Source organism: Nothoprocta perdicaria, unplaced genomic scaffold (genome assembly GCF_003342845.1).
Source record: "Nothoprocta perdicaria isolate Ctin4 unplaced genomic scaffold, notPer1 scaffold_11, whole genome shotgun sequence".
Lineage (NCBI taxonomy): Eukaryota > Metazoa > Chordata > Aves > Tinamiformes > Tinamidae > Nothoprocta > Nothoprocta perdicaria.
The window spans coordinates 3,557,183-3,575,983 of NW_020454205.1; the positions used below are offsets into that span (position 1 = coordinate 3,557,183).

General features: G+C 37.6%; 1 protein-coding gene across 1 annotated transcript in view; it reads right to left on the bottom strand.

The window, feature by feature from the left end:
* Positions 1-18,801, bottom strand: part of LOC112955438 (aldehyde oxidase 2-like) — a 32,733-nt gene continuing 13,932 nt past the window's right edge. Inside the window, 21 exon segments of the mRNA XM_026048749.1 lie at positions 1-94; positions 1,979-2,146; positions 3,138-3,326; positions 4,235-4,300; positions 4,624-4,738; positions 5,227-5,279; positions 5,701-5,775; positions 6,578-6,706; positions 7,341-7,436; positions 8,160-8,387; positions 9,298-9,489; positions 10,033-10,119; positions 10,408-10,495; positions 10,916-11,049; positions 12,251-12,375; positions 13,935-14,031; positions 14,362-14,481; positions 15,319-15,451; positions 16,380-16,549; positions 18,008-18,100; positions 18,268-18,430. Of these exon segments, the coding sequence (XP_025904534.1) occupies positions 41-94; positions 1,979-2,146; positions 3,138-3,326; positions 4,235-4,300; positions 4,624-4,738; positions 5,227-5,279; positions 5,701-5,775; positions 6,578-6,706; positions 7,341-7,436; positions 8,160-8,387; positions 9,298-9,489; positions 10,033-10,119; positions 10,408-10,495; positions 10,916-11,049; positions 12,251-12,375; positions 13,935-14,031; positions 14,362-14,481; positions 15,319-15,451; positions 16,380-16,549; positions 18,008-18,100; positions 18,268-18,430 (2,575 nt within the window). The 3' untranslated portion in view covers positions 1-40.

An 18,801-nucleotide genomic window follows, 5' to 3' on the forward strand; every position in this document is an offset into this window, starting at 1 on the left:
AGGAATTACCTGGTTAGGTCATACTTAAAAATCCACAGTGCTACTCTATGCTGATGGCCCATGGCTCATGGGTTCCAGGTTTATCTTTTGGAACCTGTAAGAAAATATAAAGAAAACAATGCAATTTTGCTAAGAGAAAAGACAAATCACCATAATTCACAAATGCACATTCCTTTTCAGGCATTTAAATGCCATTACGAGCATCAAGCTCCACATTCTCTTACTATAAAGTCTTATGAAATCAAGCAACTTACCTCTAGTAGACTGTATGATGCTTGTAATCAATCAGTTAAATAAGGTACCTCTAATAGGTACCTTAAGGTACCTTAGCCTACAAAAGTGCTTTATCTTGATTGTAACTCCTATTAATATGAGAAATTGTATCACTTCGAAAAACCTGATCTCTGGCTGCTCTGCATGGAAGGAAGCAAAGGTGGATGGATGGGGAATTCACACTTCCAACCTCAAAAAAGGTTTGAGGTCAGGGTATCTCTTGCTGGCTGCCTTTGGAGTAACTAGGGGCTGCAGGTTTGCCAGAGTCAGCTTTTGTCTTGTTCACAGAGAAATTTGCAGCATATGGTAGAGCACAGTTGCTCTCTGCAGCTTTTAATTAGGCTGCCATGACAAAAAGGATGTGATTATTTGCTTGACAGAAGTGAAATATTCTCTTTCTGGGTGGTATCTCTTTATAAATTGAAAATTGTATTGGAAATATTCTGTGCTTTTCACAGTACCAGGAAATGTGCAAGTATCCAGAGAACGCGTGAAATGAGTTTCTGTGCAGCCACATGAATACTCTTTATACCAGGAAGGTGGCAGAAGTTCCAGCCTTGCGACTCACCAGCTACACCAAAAATAACCAGAGTCAAAAGACTACGGCTGTAAATGTGTTCTCAGCAGGAGAATGACTTAGGGATAAAGCTTTTATTAGAGGAAGTTGTCACAGTCCAGTCTGATGAGGTCCCCCAAATATTTGTTTTAGTTTGCTTTCTGACTGGATATGTGTTGTAGTAAGAATAGCTGCTAACCTCTCGCCATATATGTGCTTCATAGCTTTCCCTGTTTTTTTTTTTTTCTTTGAACTTCAAATTGTAAATAAACAGAGATTTGGGCAAGTGACAATGTATTAAGCAACCCCACGTGTCTAATTTTAGAGTGCCAAAAAGATGAGTGCAGTGGAAAACCTGTTGCAGTGGCCTAAATCTAGTAAGTCAGTAAACAATGTCATCATATCCCTTCATGGCCTCCTATCTAAGGAGCTCTTTGTGTGATTACCCTTGGCTTGTGGCAGGGGAAGGGAAGCTGGCTCCTGCCTCATAGACTCACAAAAATAAGTGTTCTCCAGCTGGATACTGCTCTGCCCTAGCAGAAACGAGGAGTGAGGGGAGAGCAAGGTATAAGAGCAGGAGAGTGAAGGCATTGCTCTGGAAAGATGGTCACAGAGTGCTTTCCACAGTGTGCTAAGACCAGACTGTGCAGCATCTTTCTACTCCCTGCTTTTAAAGAAAGGGAGGAAGGAAACTGGGGTACATGGGACAAAGTGGAACCAGCACAGGCCAGGACCACAGGACAAGTGATAGAGCACATGCACTCTGTGTCAAGAGAGGGTAATAATTCCTAACAGAGATGCAAAGTAAGTAACACTTAAGGTAAAGTCAGACTGTAATCTCAAAAGTAATCTCAGCCAGACTTATCTCAGGGGCTTTGAGAATAAGGGGGATGTATAAGTTGAAACTATTATCACTAAGGAAACTGGGCAGATTCCTCAGGTCTGGATAGGTGATAACCTTGGCTGTCAATTTATACCACTCTGCCAGCATAGCTAAGCAAAGTGCCTCTGATTAAGTAAAATGCAAAGAATAGAAAATTACAGAAAAGGAACAGGGTTCACTGATCATTTATGCAGACAACCCTTAGCAATTATGAAGTATTAATGAGGAGGCTTGTTCATGAAAAAATAACAATACCATTCCCTTACCATCTTAGTGAAGTCATCAGCACAAGCCATGCGAATCCGCTCGACAGTCAGCGGGCTGTTGAGTGTGAAGTCCATGGACAATCCTCTTTCCTTCCGTGCGGCAGCTACTGCATCTCTTATGGCAAAGAAAACTGAGCTGCCCAAGAAGAACCCGGCCTCTCCCATGCCCTGGTGAAGAAGGGAGGCAGCAGAAATGGTTGATGAGTTCAGAACTGTCTGATGAGTTACAAACCTGCATCGCAGAGCTAAATCAGCACATCTCCAGTGAAGCTGCCTGTGCTCCTCTCAGTCAGCAGCTCAACGTCTGGCAAGGACCAGCAGGCTGGGGTTCAACAAACTTGGTTGGATCTATGAGAATCTTCAGATCAGAAAAACATCAAGGCCCAAGATTTGGCCCTCCTTTGGTTAGGAGATAGTTTTAAAATTTACAACACAGATACATTATCAGAATAGTTTTATTCTGTGACTTCAATGGTCATATTATAAAGCCATGAAATAACTCATTATTTACTCATTCATACTCACTGTGGTAAGACTATAACTATCTGGAAGGGATTTTTGAGAAATTCCCATTCCTGAGATACCTGCTCTAGACACTATGCTGGAACAGTGGGGTTTTTTTTTATTTTTTTTTTTTTAAGTCAGAGGCCCATGTTCCAGAGTAATTCCCCTTTTATTCTGAAGAGTTTTTGTTTGATTGATTGCTTTTATTTTGAGCCTATGAATAGTCCTCTAGCCCAGTGCTGGATTCCTCCTCAGAACATTACAACAGAAAGTTGGGTGCCTTGCAGATAGCTTAATGGAAGAACTGGATTATGTTCCCGTAGCACTTCCTTCTTCATCCTTTAAGCTCTCAGGGCTGACTCTTTCCTATCTATAGCACAACAGCTAGGTTGCACTGGACCAAAACGGCTCCGGTTTTGGTTAAGGCTTCCAAGTGCTACTGTAATGTCAATACATGACAGGAAACAAGAGTCTAAAACCTCAGAACAGCAGTGCTGCATCATTTAAATACACGGAGTAACTCTGAAATCTGTTGCACAGATTAAATTGGCATTACTTAAAAAAAAAAAAAAAAAATGCACCTACTGTATACCACAAACACAGAATCACACGGCGTCCTTGGTTATATTGGGTACTATAAGCTTGGTCTGCTTACCTTAGAGGAATAGATGGCAATTGAGTCACGTGAATTTGGCAGCAAATACACATGGAACTGCTCAGGAATGTCACAGGTGGCAGGGATCTTGTACGTATCTGGACCAAGGGTGAGTTGCTCTCCTTTTGGGGAAAAGTAGATTTCTTCCAGTGTATAAAGACCAACTCCCTGAACGAAGGCCCCTTCAATCTGACCAAACGAAAAAAAAAAGAAAAAAAAAAGAAAAAAGGTACCTTTTAAAATTTTCATTCAGTCATCTTAAAAGATAAAAATACACACAAATTTTTTGTTTTTTTTTTTTTTAAGATTACACATTAACTGACATCTTTCCTTCCGCAAGTAAAAGCTAAACCAACGCAGACTGAAACAGGGCCAAAGTGTCCTCATCTGACTTGCACAAATATTTTCATTGGCTCAGGTTCCTTATTCTCACTCTTCCTTATTCCTGGCTAAACTCACTGAAACTAATGCAATTACTTCTGATTTGATTTGGCAGAACAGAGAGCTGAGAGAGCTGAGTTAAATCCACTGACTTCAGGGATATTGATGGAAAGAACCTTAGTGAGGAGATATTTGCCCATGGTCTATGACACAAATAGTCTGCTCATTCTGATATTTATTTTAAAAGAATTACAGATCCAAGTGAAATCTCTTCTAAAGAACCTGTCAGGCACAAATGTATGAGGGAGTGGATATGAGGAGTGTGAGGAAGAGCTTGTAACAGAATAAAGATATAGGAGAAGAAAGGCTTACTTATTATTAATTATTATTATTAATTAGAGGTTATATTTCTAGGGACATTTCCTTTGACTCTGCAAATTCAAGGTGCTAATCCTAAAAACAGTCTGTTGGACATGCTTTTATTCATCGCTTCTCAAAAGATGATCAAGAAGTGTAAAGTAAACATAACCTAGTATTTTAGTAGCTGCAAATAAAGAAATGTTTGCCATTTGCCAATCTAACCTCCTCAAGCATTACTGGATAGTTTCTCATAGGCTTAGGTGGAATTAAATTGAAAATTATTTAGCAATTATTTAGACACAAAGAACCATCAGTCACTAACATCTAATATACAGCACAACTATGAAATTACATACCTGTCCTATATCTATAGCTGGATTGATGCTAAAGCAGGCATCCATGACAATGTCTGTTCTGATGTTCTGTTGAACAAATAGATGTTATGAAGTTATATGTAAAATGCACAACAAAAAAGGGATGTTAAGCAATATGCAGCCCCACCCATTAAGGATCAGTCATCATAGAACAACAATAGAATTTTCTCCCTAAAAGAGGATTAACAGAAAATACTGTATAGAACATTTACAGCCATTTAGTATTCTGCTGGTATTTTGTTGAATACATTTAACAAAGACTATGTCTCTATTCTCATCCAAAAGCAGCAGCCAAAGGAAATTGTCACTTGAAAGTAATGATGGGAAATTCATCCAACTCTATTTCAATTCATTGTAATTTTCGCCGTTACCTTGTGGTCTCCTGTTAAACAGTCAACTTCTACTTCGGAACAAGCAGCTCCAAACAGAAAGTATGGAAAAGCATGGCCTTTCTTTGTGACCCAGTTCATGTTTGTAACATAACCCCTGGAGGAGGCAAGAACACCCTGTAAGAACAGATTAATTTAATCAAGATACCCCTTGCCCCATCATCCTCATTACTGAGACTATCAGAGGAATCACACAGCATGTGAAATAAATACTCAAATCTACCTCTTTTCTTAGGATCTCCATAGTCAAAGATGACTTGGGGTGTATCACCACTGATAAATAAATGTTGCACTGAATGATTTGGGAGGATAGAATGATGGCAAAATGTGATGGCCATAGAGCAAAACTCTTCTCCCCCCTGCCCTACTGTAGTTGGCACTGGAGAGGATTTTATCTCCACTATAAAATTAGCTAACCAAGGATATAAAGCGATACTGAAACCAACATGCTTTGAAAAGAAGGTCTCCTCCTGCTTAAACCCTGCAGGAGGAGAAGCCCTGGGGAAAGTTTCATCATTCCTGCAAACATCCTGACAAGCGGCACCTTCGATGCCAAGGCACATAGAGACTAACAACATTGCTTACTTGAAATAGCCAGTAGCTGAAAGGCTGATGCTTTGTTTGTGAGCTTCACTGATCTGCAAAAAAGTATATACATATATTAAAGTATATTCATTATATATATATGTGTGTATATATATATATACACACACACATACATATACACACACACACACACACACTTTATTATGTTTAAAGAAAGATGAAGCTGGGGAGGCCTAAGTAAAAGTTTTATGTTTCCTTGTATCCTGCAATGGTCTTTAGCAAGGAATACATGGCAAAAGACAGTCCTTGACGTTAGCCAGATTTACTAGGCCAATGAGTTGCACCACTTGCTTTTCCACTGTTTCTTCTTTTCCTCTCTTTCAGCTTACTTCAGATAGGGACATTCCTTTTCCTTCTGCCTCTAAAGGGAATTTTCACTCCCTCTGCAATGGCAAGTTTCACACTACACCCATTGGTTCATCATAACAGTACAAAACATAGAAAGGCACTTACCCAGTCTTCCCATTTCCCTTTAGGATTTTTATTTCGGATAGGTTCTAGGCGCTTCCAAAGGATTTGACAGGCATTCTAGGGAGAAAAAGTTGGGCTCTGTTAACCAACATGTAAACCCAAAACTTTCTGCTGTTTTCAAAGCAATACCAGCTGGTTAGGTTAATTTGCTAAGTGTTTCCCCAGCGTGTTCTGCTCTACCATGAGCTGGTAAGGGCTCAAAGCAAGGCTGTGTTAGCAATTTCATTCTGAGCGCCATAATTCTGCTCCTTTAGTTACAACTTCTCTCCTCTGGCTACCTGCCAGCTACAAATGCAGGACTCTGCAAAGACGACTGGAACTGGCATCTGCTCTGATGTATGAGGTCTTCACGTACCAGACTATCACTGAAATCACCAGCAAACAAAAAATGAAGGACATGACCCTCCTCCTGTTTTAACTGACTAGAAAAATTACCATCTTGAGTGATTTACTGCAAAATAAATAAAACCATAGTTGATCCCAAAGTATTTAAGTAGATAAAGGTATTTCATTTGTTATAAAGAAATGTACCAGAAATACATCTTCTGCTAAATTCCCCTGAGTTAAAATACTCAGAATAAACTGAAGCTCCATACATTCCTCTTCCTGCAATCTAAACAAAACATTTGTAAAACTGATACAGAAAAGCAGAAAAAAGCAGCCCCTTTGAACAGTGCTAAGTCATTTGATTTGCTTTAAACCGTGCATATAACATAACCAGAAAGAACAACTTCGAGATAAATAAATGATTTGTTTTATAAAAGCTGCTCAAAAGAAAAATGAAGTTATGAATCCACAGAGGGGTATCCATTATTTAACAGAACCAATGATCATGTGAAAAAATGCAAATAAATGTAACCTGGACAGCTCTTGCATTGATTTCCGTTCCAACTGAACCTGCTGTGTACTTGCTGTTAGGGACAGTTGTTGTGCTTGTTTCACAGAAGTGTATGTATGACAATGGCACCTTCAGTTCACGACTGACAATCTGTAAGAAAAGTAAAATATATATATATATATATATATATATATATATATATATATATATAATCTCCAGTCCACCCAAAGCGATAGCCTTCAGCCAGAAAAATAGAGCATTGCCCTTATCTGCTTATTCTGTACAAACAAACAAATTCAACAGTAACACTACAACCAGGAAGATCACTGAAGTCGTCTTTATTCTGTAAAATAAATATTTTATAAATAAATAGAATGCAATATCATGCATCAGTATCATGCGGTCTATTGCAGTGTATTTTGCCTCTCGTGAACTGCTTCCTCTAATTTGGTTTTAGTTATATATGTAAAATTTTGAATTGAGTTTTAAATCACTGTCCCTTTGTGGAGATGCAATTTTTTTTTTCTCCTCTTCCTTGCTACCTCATTTGAAATGACTGCGTTAGTTTGTATTTCTACTTCACTGTTTTCATGGTGCTCTGATAATTCAGATGTTCATTCAGCAACTTATAGCTGCAAAATCACCTATGCGATGCAAAATTTTATTTAATTTTGATTAATTTTTGTTTAATCCAGAAACGCATAATGATGGACTGATGTCACTGGTGCTAAATGCACTACAAAGTTTATTTATTTCATTTATACTCAGATGGTATCTGACTCACCTGTACCATCTTAGTGTTAATTCCTTGTCCCAGTTCAATTCCACCATGAGTCACTAGCACAGATCCATCTATATAGATATGGACAAGAGCTCCAGCCTAAAGAAAAGTCACAGACACTTGGTGACAATTTTAAATAGAGTTAAACAGCATTAAATAGAGTTGCTTAAGAAAAAGAACATGGAAAAGACTGATTTTATTCACAAGATTCAGTATATTAAGAGGGAGTTAAAATTCTCCAGCAGTCTGACAATAAATTTCACTCTTCTAGGAAAACATGATCTTTTTGTGCCAAACTGTGATGCTTGCAATTGAGTAATGTTTAGTTGATGTCAATTAGAATCTCAGCTGACTGTTTAGTTTAGAATGTTTAGTTGATGTCAATTAGAATCTCAGCTGACTGAAAACAAAGTACAAAATAAATCTGTTCCCAAGGAACTAGATCTATATTTTTGGAAAGTCAACACAATTCCTGAGCTTTATTTTGAAGGCTTAGCTGAAATTTAACTACTATTCATACCTCTCATTGTCCATTTGTATCAAGTGAATTGTGACCTCAGTGTTTCACTACCATGAGAACACTGCTGGGTAAAATAGAGGAATCTGTCTGAATTCTTTCTTGAGCTACAAACTTACTCAGGAAAAACAGACTGATGGATGAAGCAACTAAGATGTGAACCGTTTGGTTTATTCTGCATTGTACCTTCATACAGAAGTTATAATTGTTGTTTGTTTTTTTTTTTTTTTTCTGAAACTCATTGAAAACATTATGTTTTATGTTATAAATATTATGTTGAAAAGGCACCTTTTCAAAGAAATTACCTGATGAAAATAGGTGGCATTAAACCCAACAGAATACTTCATGGGAATGATGGCAATCCCTTTCTTTTTCCAATAATTTTTCTTATTAAATTCTTCCACCCTTTCTTTCCTGATGGAATATTCAGACTTCTGCAAACATTCTTTCCAACATTTCCACAGATTTGTTGCATCAAACTTTTCTTTGAAGGTAGTTAGGTTAATTCCTTTGTACATATTTAGTTCCCTAACCTAAAAGAGCAAGCAAATCCATACAGTGTTGAATAGAAACACAGCCTTATATAATGACATAGTCTATATTCTACAATGACATATCATATAATAACATATTAATATAATTAATTTATATAATTTTAAAAAGGGATGGAACAACATCTGATCAGGAAAGTAAGTGAGAGCAAAAGTCAAAAACATTTTCGAGGCCTTGGAGGTATAACTGAAAGCTTACTTGAAAGGTGAGATAAGGGGGAAGGAAGTAAATGGGAGAGGGAAAAGATTCAAGAAATAGAGAGAAGACAAGATGGTTCGTATCCTTGGAAAGGAAAATGATCTAAAAAATAGATTACTTAAATTTACATTGGTACAAACAAAACAGGGAAAGGTTACCCTGGACTGTGTATGGAGGGAAGTAAGGACTGGATATGTATATAGGGAAGGGATAGAACTTGGTAATAGGAGATGAATGGCAACAATTAAAATTGTTGAAAAACTGGATCTAAAGACAGTGGAGAAACTCCAAGTGTCAGGCTGTGAGATGAGGGAGCCAGCTAAGTGAACTGTTGATAGTGTGGAAAGACAAAACCAGACCAGATCGGAGAAACTGATATTCAAGTGAAAGGTGAACATACACAGACATATGGAACTGGACACAAAGCACAAGAGAATACATTATTTTGACTGGAGTTGGTCATGACAATGGCACTCAAACATCTTGCAACAGGTTCTTGGCCGGGTTTTACTACTATTGGCATTATAGTAGTTACTCCATGGAGGCAAAAATTCTGAATAAAGGTCTGCTCGGCCTAAGTAACATAGATAGATTTGGCACTGTAAGAACATGCATAAGGAGGAGTTTGCAACAGTCTAGGTCCTAGAATTCTCCCTTTTGCTGTGTTTTATTTGGTAGTCTAAGATCTTTTACCTTCTCATGTGGTAGGCCAGTCTGGGTTGCCACAGCCACAACACACGTCTCCACAAACAGCCCTGCTTGGGGAAACCCAAATCCTCGGAAAGCAGTATTGGAAGGCAAATTAGTCTTACAGGCATGCCCCCTGACTCGGAAATTGGGAATATTGTACGCATTTTCCACTTTCAACACAACATACTCAATCACCTGTAATAAGAGAACAGATTGCTTGTTCAGATGGTTCCATTTCCTTCCAAAAAAAGTAATGAAACACTCAAGAGACCAACGAGACACAGATGCTTTAAGGTGGAACAGGATTATATTAAGGAGACCTGTTTCTCTTCTGTTGTTTACGCTAATGTAAATACAGAGAAACTGTATTTAAGCCAGTGAAATTACAACAGCATGAATAAGCACCACTGAAGACAGAATCAGACATTCAATTTGAGGGAAATGACAGAATAACTGTTTAATAATGTGCTACCTAAGTAAACTTCTGTCTTGGGCATGTTTTACTGAACTTATAAATCTGTATTTTCTGTGTCCAGTATTCCCATCAGTAGATATTGCACCTCCTTAATGAAATTCTGTAATCTGCATCTGGGTCACAGATACATTTCTGCTTCAAACAGATACTTAAGAGGTACTTAACAAGGCTAGAAACAATTAATAGAAAAAAAAAATCTGGTAAGGAGCTTTTATTTTCATTTTGTGACCAGTTAAGTCAGTATAAATGGTATATAGACTTACCAACTCAGATTCATCTTTTGTACAGCCACCATTTACATAACACTGAAAATCTGCTGCTACGATTCTACCATCATTCATAAATCCAACCTGTAACAGAGCAACCAATACATTTGTAGTCTTTTCTCTGATTTATTTCAAACTTTTTTTTTTAATAAGCTAACAAGCTTACAAATACAGCATGAGTTTTGGGCTACAGAACAGAAGGGGAATTTTAGCACTAAATTGGAAAAGACGCCTGTGTGGATTTATGACTAGGATTTGGATTTCATAAGAGGAGGAGACAGGTTTCACGCACTGTTGTGCTGGTCAATAAAATGATGATTTGCCTCAGATGAAACCTAGTAATTCCGCAAAGCATCTTCTCCTCTTACTCACTTTGTATTTTCCAAAGAAGGGGTGCCGTCCACCAGTGATTAACATATCCATGTCTCTTTCAAGGACAAAACGAACTGGACGTCCAGTCCTAATGTGAACAGTAAGGAAAAAAAAGTATTTTTATTACAATCTATCCATGTATATCATAAAAATGCTATGTATGGCTAGCTGCTTAGTGATGACATTGGTGGCATGTTTTAGGATGAAAAGCACTTTCACTAAATATCTAGAAGAAATTCAAGCATTGTGTCTGGGAAAGGCTTGAATGTTTGGGATTTGTACAGATCAGTCATATGAGAAAATGCAGGAACCTCTTTGTTTTACTTATCACATAGTGAGGGAATTCCATTGCCCAAAGTCTAGACTTTGAAATCTCTACCCCAGATATGCTGCCAAAAGAGAGGAAAGACAACGCATTCTCACCAGCACTCCAGCAGAGTTCAGGATTGCTTTGTAATTGTCTTGTCATCTTTAATCTGTTTTAGCTAAATCATGGAAAAGGACTTACTTGTTGGCTGCCACTGCTGCAATTACAGCAAAGAAGGAAGGTTTGGTAATCTTCCCCCCGAAGGCTCCACCAACACGCTTCATGTGGCACATAATCTTGTTGGACTGGAGGTTTAAAGCCGAAGCCACTAATTTCTGCAGAAATGAACATCCAGGGTATTATTGAGGATTGTCATTTGTCTACCAACCTATATTAAAAAGAATGTCTATTTTCCCTGGCTAACCACATATGAGAAGCTAACAGGCCTAAGGATCATAGGCAGAAAGTTGGAGTTGCTATAGATACAAAAAGAATACTTCAAACAAGTGAAGATAATGAAAGCACGATCTAATGGAAAGCAGATATGGAACAACAGCTCCACAAAATACTTTGAGGATCTGATTGCAGATATAATGATCTCTGTCTAGAACTGCACATTGCATCTGAACCTAGGTATAAAGCATTCACTAAAATACTGAGATGGATGGAATGTAGTTGTTGTTTACAGTACAGAGGAGTGTGCGTTCTGAAAATATCTCCTTGGAAAGAGATGCCAGAAATGCAAACAGAGGCTTGACTGAAAAAGGAGTTCAGGACCAGACTGGCACAACTGTCAAAAAAGCTTAAAAAGGCAATACAGTGATCAGCTGTAAAAGATAATTCTAACCATTTAGAAATTAACATATATTCATTAAAAATGTTTATTCTGCAGGCCCAGAATTCAACCCTGTTTTCATCTAGGATCTGTTAGCTATTTTTCAACATTATTTTATATAATTCATATATTGCCATTATTTACATATTCCTTTACCATTATTTACACACGATGTCTTCACCATTAACAGAATGACTTATATTAACAATGCAATTCTTTTTTAAAGCTGAAGATGCTCATTCCTGGAAAAAAAATGAGCAATTCATGCTTGGAATTGAGCATTTTCACTGATTTTAGTAGGCTTTGCCCAGTATATCTGAGACAGACAGAATGAGGCCATAAAAAAAAAAAAAAAAAAAAAAAAAACCACCACCTCTCTCACATTCTCTTTAAAGAACTCTGCTATCTATTCTTAGTCCATGCCATAGTTGTACTGCTTGTTATGTCGACACTGGTCTGGATAGCACAAATAGCAGCCTCCTCACAGGACTCACTTCTGCGTTCAGTCTCATCATTAGTGTAGCTTGGCCTCTTACTTTCATAACAAGATCCGAATCAACACAGCTCAACTGGGAGCACCACTAGAGAGTTTGAGGAGAAGCACAGAAGCCTGAAAGCAATGCTCTTCACAAGGCCATGTAGTTTAGCTTTAACATTACTTAGGAAAGAAAAAAACATGCATCATTGGGGCTTTGCTTTACCTGTACATCTGTTGCATGCTGAGTTGCCACGTACACATCCATTTCTTTATCCTCCAGTCTTGGAATAACAAGCACACTGTTCGTCTCCAGATAAAAATGTTCCTGCCCTCCAATATGCAATTCACCTGTACATTTACAATTACAAGAAAATCTAAGATGGGTTTCATAATCAAATAAACAGAGAGGGAATTTATATATGTCTATATAACAGATAAGAAAAATAGTAACAATTTCATTTATTTCTGATTGTATGTCATGTTTATGCCTGATGACACCATGCATTTAGTAGAAGGAAATTAATCCATTATATCAGCTAATACTTATACAACATTTTTTTTTTCCCCTGGATAACATCAAAACCATTTTTTTTCCCCTTCAGAAGGCTACATCCCTTCTACTATAGCAGGATTATAATATATGCTCTTCGGAATCACTCCATGAGGAAAAACACAGCTTTTCTTGTCCTTTCTTTCCTATCCCCTATGCATCAGCATGCTCTTCTATTGCTGCGCTTTGTTCAACCCAGTCTTGATACTCTTCTTTTGTACAGTTCTGAGGGAAATCAGTTAACACAGTGCAGTTCGGAAAAAAAAAACAGAGATCAGTGATCATGGACCTACATGGACCAAATTGAGGTCGCCCAGCTTAATAAGAGAGAGAAGATACAAAACTTGAAATATGTAGAAGGCTGCTGCTAAAAGGAAGAGAACAAGCTGTGCTACGTGTTCACAGCAAGCAGAACAAGAAGCAAATTAATATTTAACTTGCAGAAAGTTCAGTTAGCTGTAAAGAAAACTCTTCTTATGATAGGCATGCTGAAGTACTGGAATAATCTGAGGAGACTGTGGAGTCTTCATGTCTGAAGGTCTCCACATACTAATTAGATGAAATCAATCATTCTTTCAAGGATGATACAGATAGAATTGATATTGGAAAAGGGACCGATGCTAAGTTCCCTTTTATGATCAAGCAGGTGCTTATACATGTGTGGTTAGCATTTAGTGAGCATCTGCAGAAATTTGAGGAAAATAGCAGAAGGTAGATACAGTAATATATGTCATAAGAGAACAATCAGAAAAGTACACAAGCAGAACATGTGCATTTTCTAGGCATTTATAATGTGCACTAGAAAATTTCAGAACTGCATGCATGTTAAAAACAGAATTAGAAGTGTTGGAAAAGGATTAACGCTAGCCAAGCCAGTAAAAGAAGTATATATTGATATCATGTATCTTAATGTCTTACATAGTCCTACAGACTACTGTCATTAAAAAGTGGAGAAGTACTGTCATGTGATAAAGTAAGAGATACAACTGCTTGAAAACCACACTCAGAAAGCAGTTTACAGAACTGGTGTTTAGCTGCAAGGATGATGCAGGAGGAATTTTTGGAGGATAGCGTGCACAGATAATATCAAAATGTTAAGAGCCGCAAGGCCTTTAAAGGACTGAGCAGGGATTAATTATACAGGAGTCCAGTTTGACTGTATATCAACAATTAATGCTGTCATATCAGTCCTAACCTCCTTCTGCAGTATTAATGCTATACACAATCTCCGAGTAACTTTTGTTGAGAAAAAAAAAAATAGAAATTTAACCACCAGCTGGAAGTAGTCAGATTCTGAAGTAGCAAAACTACTCCCCTCCCTGATCTCACACTCTGCATCTATGTACACGGTATGTACCTTCTATAATTTTATCAGCAGACTTAAATCCTTTCTTAAGATCTCCTTTTTCTAATTTTCTTTCTTCAGTAATGTATGAATTATGTTCTACTGCATCCTGCAGAAAAAAAAAAAAAAAAGGCAATTCTAATTCAGAGAGATTCATAATCCATATAGTCAGATAAACATATGTTGGTAGCTGAGTATTAGAAAGTGCAGGGCAATTCTTTCCTCTTCAAAGAGCTTTTTATTATTATTAATATTATTATTTTGCAGTCAATCCATTATCTCTTTTCCCCAGTCATCATCATGGAAAAAAAAAAAAAAAACTCATCTCATATCAAAGAAAGATAATCCAAAGCCTGGTAGAGATCTGCACAAGGAGGCAAATAATGAAGGAGATGACTTAAGAGCGATACCAGAGAAGGAGGAGGAGATGAATTGTTACCTTAATGGACAGAATTGGCTCCAGATCTTTATATGCTATCTTCACCTTTTCAGCACCTTGCTTTGCCTGAGTCAGTGACTCTGCAACCACAGCACAGATTATCTGACCAACACAAATCACCTGCAAGAGACCAGTATATTACCCAAGGAAAACGTGTAGGAGTTGTTACCTTCCTGTACAAAAACAAAGTGTGTCTTGGGGGAATAGGTTACACTCAATTATATTCCATTATGAATATAATCCCAGTGCAGACCTATCTTCATTGGACAAGGAAGGCTACTGGCATCCTTCATCTGCTGCAATTTTTCCAGCATTATGAATGTTGCTGACATCAGCAGTCATGAACATTCTCCCTGTATCTGTCCTGGGGTGGCCAGGCAGTGTAGTAAATAGAACATCCTGTGGCACAGACTGCTTTCCTTGTGTCTGCTAGGAGAGGAGAGGTAAGAGCAACACACTAGGAATTACACTTTAATAAATGCCAGTGCTCAGTGTCACTTTTGGTGGAGAGATAAGGCCTGGAACAATCTGTATGGTCATGCAGGCTGCATTTCTTAGCTCTGCTGATATTCAATACCAAGAGGCAGAGTGTTGCCTCCTATTATCATATTCTCATGTGCAAACTGGCAACTAAATTCGTATCAAATCCATCTGGGAAAATTCTCACCTCATGTCTCATCCTCAAAAGTCTCATATGCCTCTAGGCCTATTTCATCTTTTTCTCAGAAGGCACAGCAATTGCTAAAGAATCACTGATGATTCATTTAAAACCCCTGTGATTTAAAAGGGAATTTTCCTGTCTCTGTCATTGGAAAGTGGCAGTTCTTTACAGACCAGCCCACCCAGCAATGCACTAATAGCTCTTACTGTCCTTCTCTTTTCATTGCAACAAGAACAGTAGTTGCAAAATCTTTTTTTGCCATTGTTGTTGTTGACTGAAGCAAAATGTCCAGTCACAAAACTAGAAGCAAAAAATACCTCATCTTCTGCAAATGCCTTCTCATCATTGCCGTTCTTTCCTGGAACATCTTTTGCTGTCACCACATCAACTACTCCTGGCACCTGAAGGGCCTCTGATACATCAATTGATCTGGAAAGTAGAGCATACACACAAGGGAACACAGTACATGGTGTCAGCAATTCATCAACTTCAGGACAGAAACGTATTCCATTTGATATTCTGAACAAAGAACAACCTTTTCAGACAAGAAACTGGAGAAGTGTTGATTAGTGTATTAAAAAAAAAAAAAGTGGCAAGCATGAGCATTTGCCTGTGAATAGCATAAAATAACTCCTTAAATTTTTGTCCTGGTACATTCAAGAGCTAAGAATATATTTTCTTCCTACACTTTTTGTACTGAAAGGGGTGAATGCATTAGTATGGAGTCTGTCCATATCTGACCCCCTCTAAATAACACAGTAAGGTAGTTACCTCGTTTGAACAAATACCTCATAATGTAGCCAAATAAAAGATAATAATTTAACAAATATCTAGCCTCAATATACTTACGTGTGTATATTGCTTGCAGCACAAGCATTCAAAATTAAATATCCAGACCTCCTGTATTTGCTGTAATGGGCTTTTCTCTTTCAGCAAAGATCATTCACTTCAACAGCAATGAGCTGTACAATTAAACTACTCAGAAATTCAGTCGACTTCAAATGATGATGGCTATGAGGAAGACTGTGTGATACAGTCTCCAGACCTTCTGAAAAACTGGGAAGTAAGACACTATTTGTTGAGTGTATGACAATAGGCAGCTACTGTATATGAGGTGTATCGAATAGAGGCGTGCTTCCTTGCCTCATTCAGTAAAGCCATGCAATAAAAAGAAACAAAAATACCTTTCTGTGAATTAGAAATAATGTGATTTTCCTATCAATTACACTCTTTTCCAATCCCAACTTGATGAAATGGATGCAGGTTAATTAGAACAATGGAAATGTGCTGGAAATATGGAGTGAAGCATGGAAATGACCTCATATTATAACATTTATCTGATTTTTTTCTTACTTACACAATCTTTGCATGGGCTTTAATGCTGGTGACCACAGCCAGGGCAAGTTCTCCATCAACTGGACGAATGTCATCGACGTAAAGTGCTTCACCAGTGGCATGTTTGACACCAGACTGGTGCATAATGGGACGTCCTACAGGATCTTGTGGTGACTGTCCTGGGTCAACATCCTGCATAATATAGGAAGGTGTTATCCTCAAGCTGGAATAATAATTATACAAAGTCTTATTCACAAACACGTCCTTAGATCACTTTGCAATCAGTAAATTCATGTGGAGAACATCTAGATTTTATGACAATATTCATGGACAACATTTGAAATGGCTAATTTGACTTTTAGAAACTGTAGTATACTGGCACCAGTTTGTGGGTCCTGACTGAGGTGAGAAAAGTCTACTTTATTAAATATTAGTTACAATCTGTGGTAAATGGCAGTCTTTTCCCCAGAAAGACCAGACATACAAATGGAAAAAGCAAGAAAGAGAGAGGTAAAAAGGGACAAAGTGACTTGTCCACACAGTGGAACTATGGCAGACAGTGGCTGAAGTCTTCTGAGTAGTATCACCTAACCTGTTAACCAGTTAACCTATTAATCAGATAACCAATCTGCTAGGAGTATACTGCTTCTCATAGTAGCCTTCAGAAAAAGAGGTCAGGATCACCACCACTTTAAAGAAACTGTATTTCATACTGTTTACTTTGGATAAAACTATCTGAAACCAAGGCTATATTCAGGGATCACTGTAACTACTTGTCCCTTTTCCTAAAGACAAAGGTAAATGAACATTCTGGTCTGCGTCGACTAAACTAAAAAAGGTTTTATCCAAGCTTCTGCTCTTTAAATCCCCATCAACAGTCCCACCTATTACTGGAAAGATAGCCTTAAACTAATGGAATTTCAGATACATGTAATTAAAACATGACTTTGTGCTCTCTATTGTTGAATCGCTGAGCACACATTTCAGATTCACTTGAAATAGGCTTTTACTAGGGAGAGCTGAAAATCTTCCAACATTTATGTCTTAGATGGGCTTTGACTGAGACGTTCTTTATAAAATATATTTCTCCTTAAAAAAAGCTCAGTCTATCAAATGAGAACAAAATGAATTATTAGCTGATAGTATTGAAAGGTTTTGATAGAAAAATGATGAAAAGAAGAAAAAGTTTGATTTATAATGGTTTTAAATTTTCCAACAAAACAAATATTTGCATGGAAGTTCTTAATGAAATATAAAAATGTTTTGTACTGAAATCTTCATCTGAAACTTTTTCACATGCTAACCAGTTCTCCCCCTTCTTATTGATCTATCACTGCAGTGATATGGCATGTTGCTCCATTTATTTTTACTGAGGCCCACTTGGAAGTTTTACTGAGATCACTACTAAATCTTGCTGAAGTCTTGCTTAGCTGAAAGATGTGCCCTGTTTCAGCTATGTCAGGATAGTCAGATGCTGCAAAACCCCTTGAGTTCATTTACATCCTGAGAAACTAGAAAATTTATTTTTAAAAAAAATCCTCTTTCAGCAGCTTCCTATTAAAATTAGCGCTGACTTAGGAATGAAAATAAAAGGGGACAATACTCATTAAGACAGAGTCTGTGGCACTGCCAGCTACACACACACCTCACCTGATAGACCTGGACTCCCTGAGGAACACCGCTCTGCAGCGCTCCCAAGGCACTCTTCTGCTTCTCGGAGAGTTTAGCATACTTGACAGGATACTGAGAAAAAGGTAATATCAGACCTTTACTTCTACAATTAAGTTCTTCCCTTCACATCGTTTGAAACAAAACTTAGCACTTTTACCCTTCCTTCTCCCCCACCCAGATCATTAAAAATAAAGAGATTTTCTACAGCCTGGAGGCTGCTGTGGATGTGAGGTGCTTACCATCTGATGTAAATTATTTAATACTTCCAGGTAAAATCTGAAAAGGAAGCTGACAAGCAGAGTCCATCTGTATTTGACTTTCCCACCCACAGGTGATGTAGAGGGAGAAATTTCCTCAAGCACCAGCTTGCAAGCTTCGCTCAGGAACTGATCATCCCATTGCCTGGCAGAACAATAAACTATCATGAATATATTTATAGACATATATTTATATGCCTATATATAGATATATATATCTGTAGCTATATCTATATATATCTATATATTATCTATAGATATATCTATATATCTATATAGATATATCTAGATATAGGTATATATAACATGCAGCTATAAATATGCCTGTAAATAACATGCAGCTAAAGCTAATGACAAATATGTTGAAAGCTGCAAGTGAAGTAGAACAAGGTATATCAAGTAATAACCTATTGTTAGTGAAGACTTAAATAAATATTGTGAGAAGTTCATGTTGGAATCTTCCACTGACAGAATCCAACAGACCCCATGCATCACAGCATGCCTTGTGCATGCTTA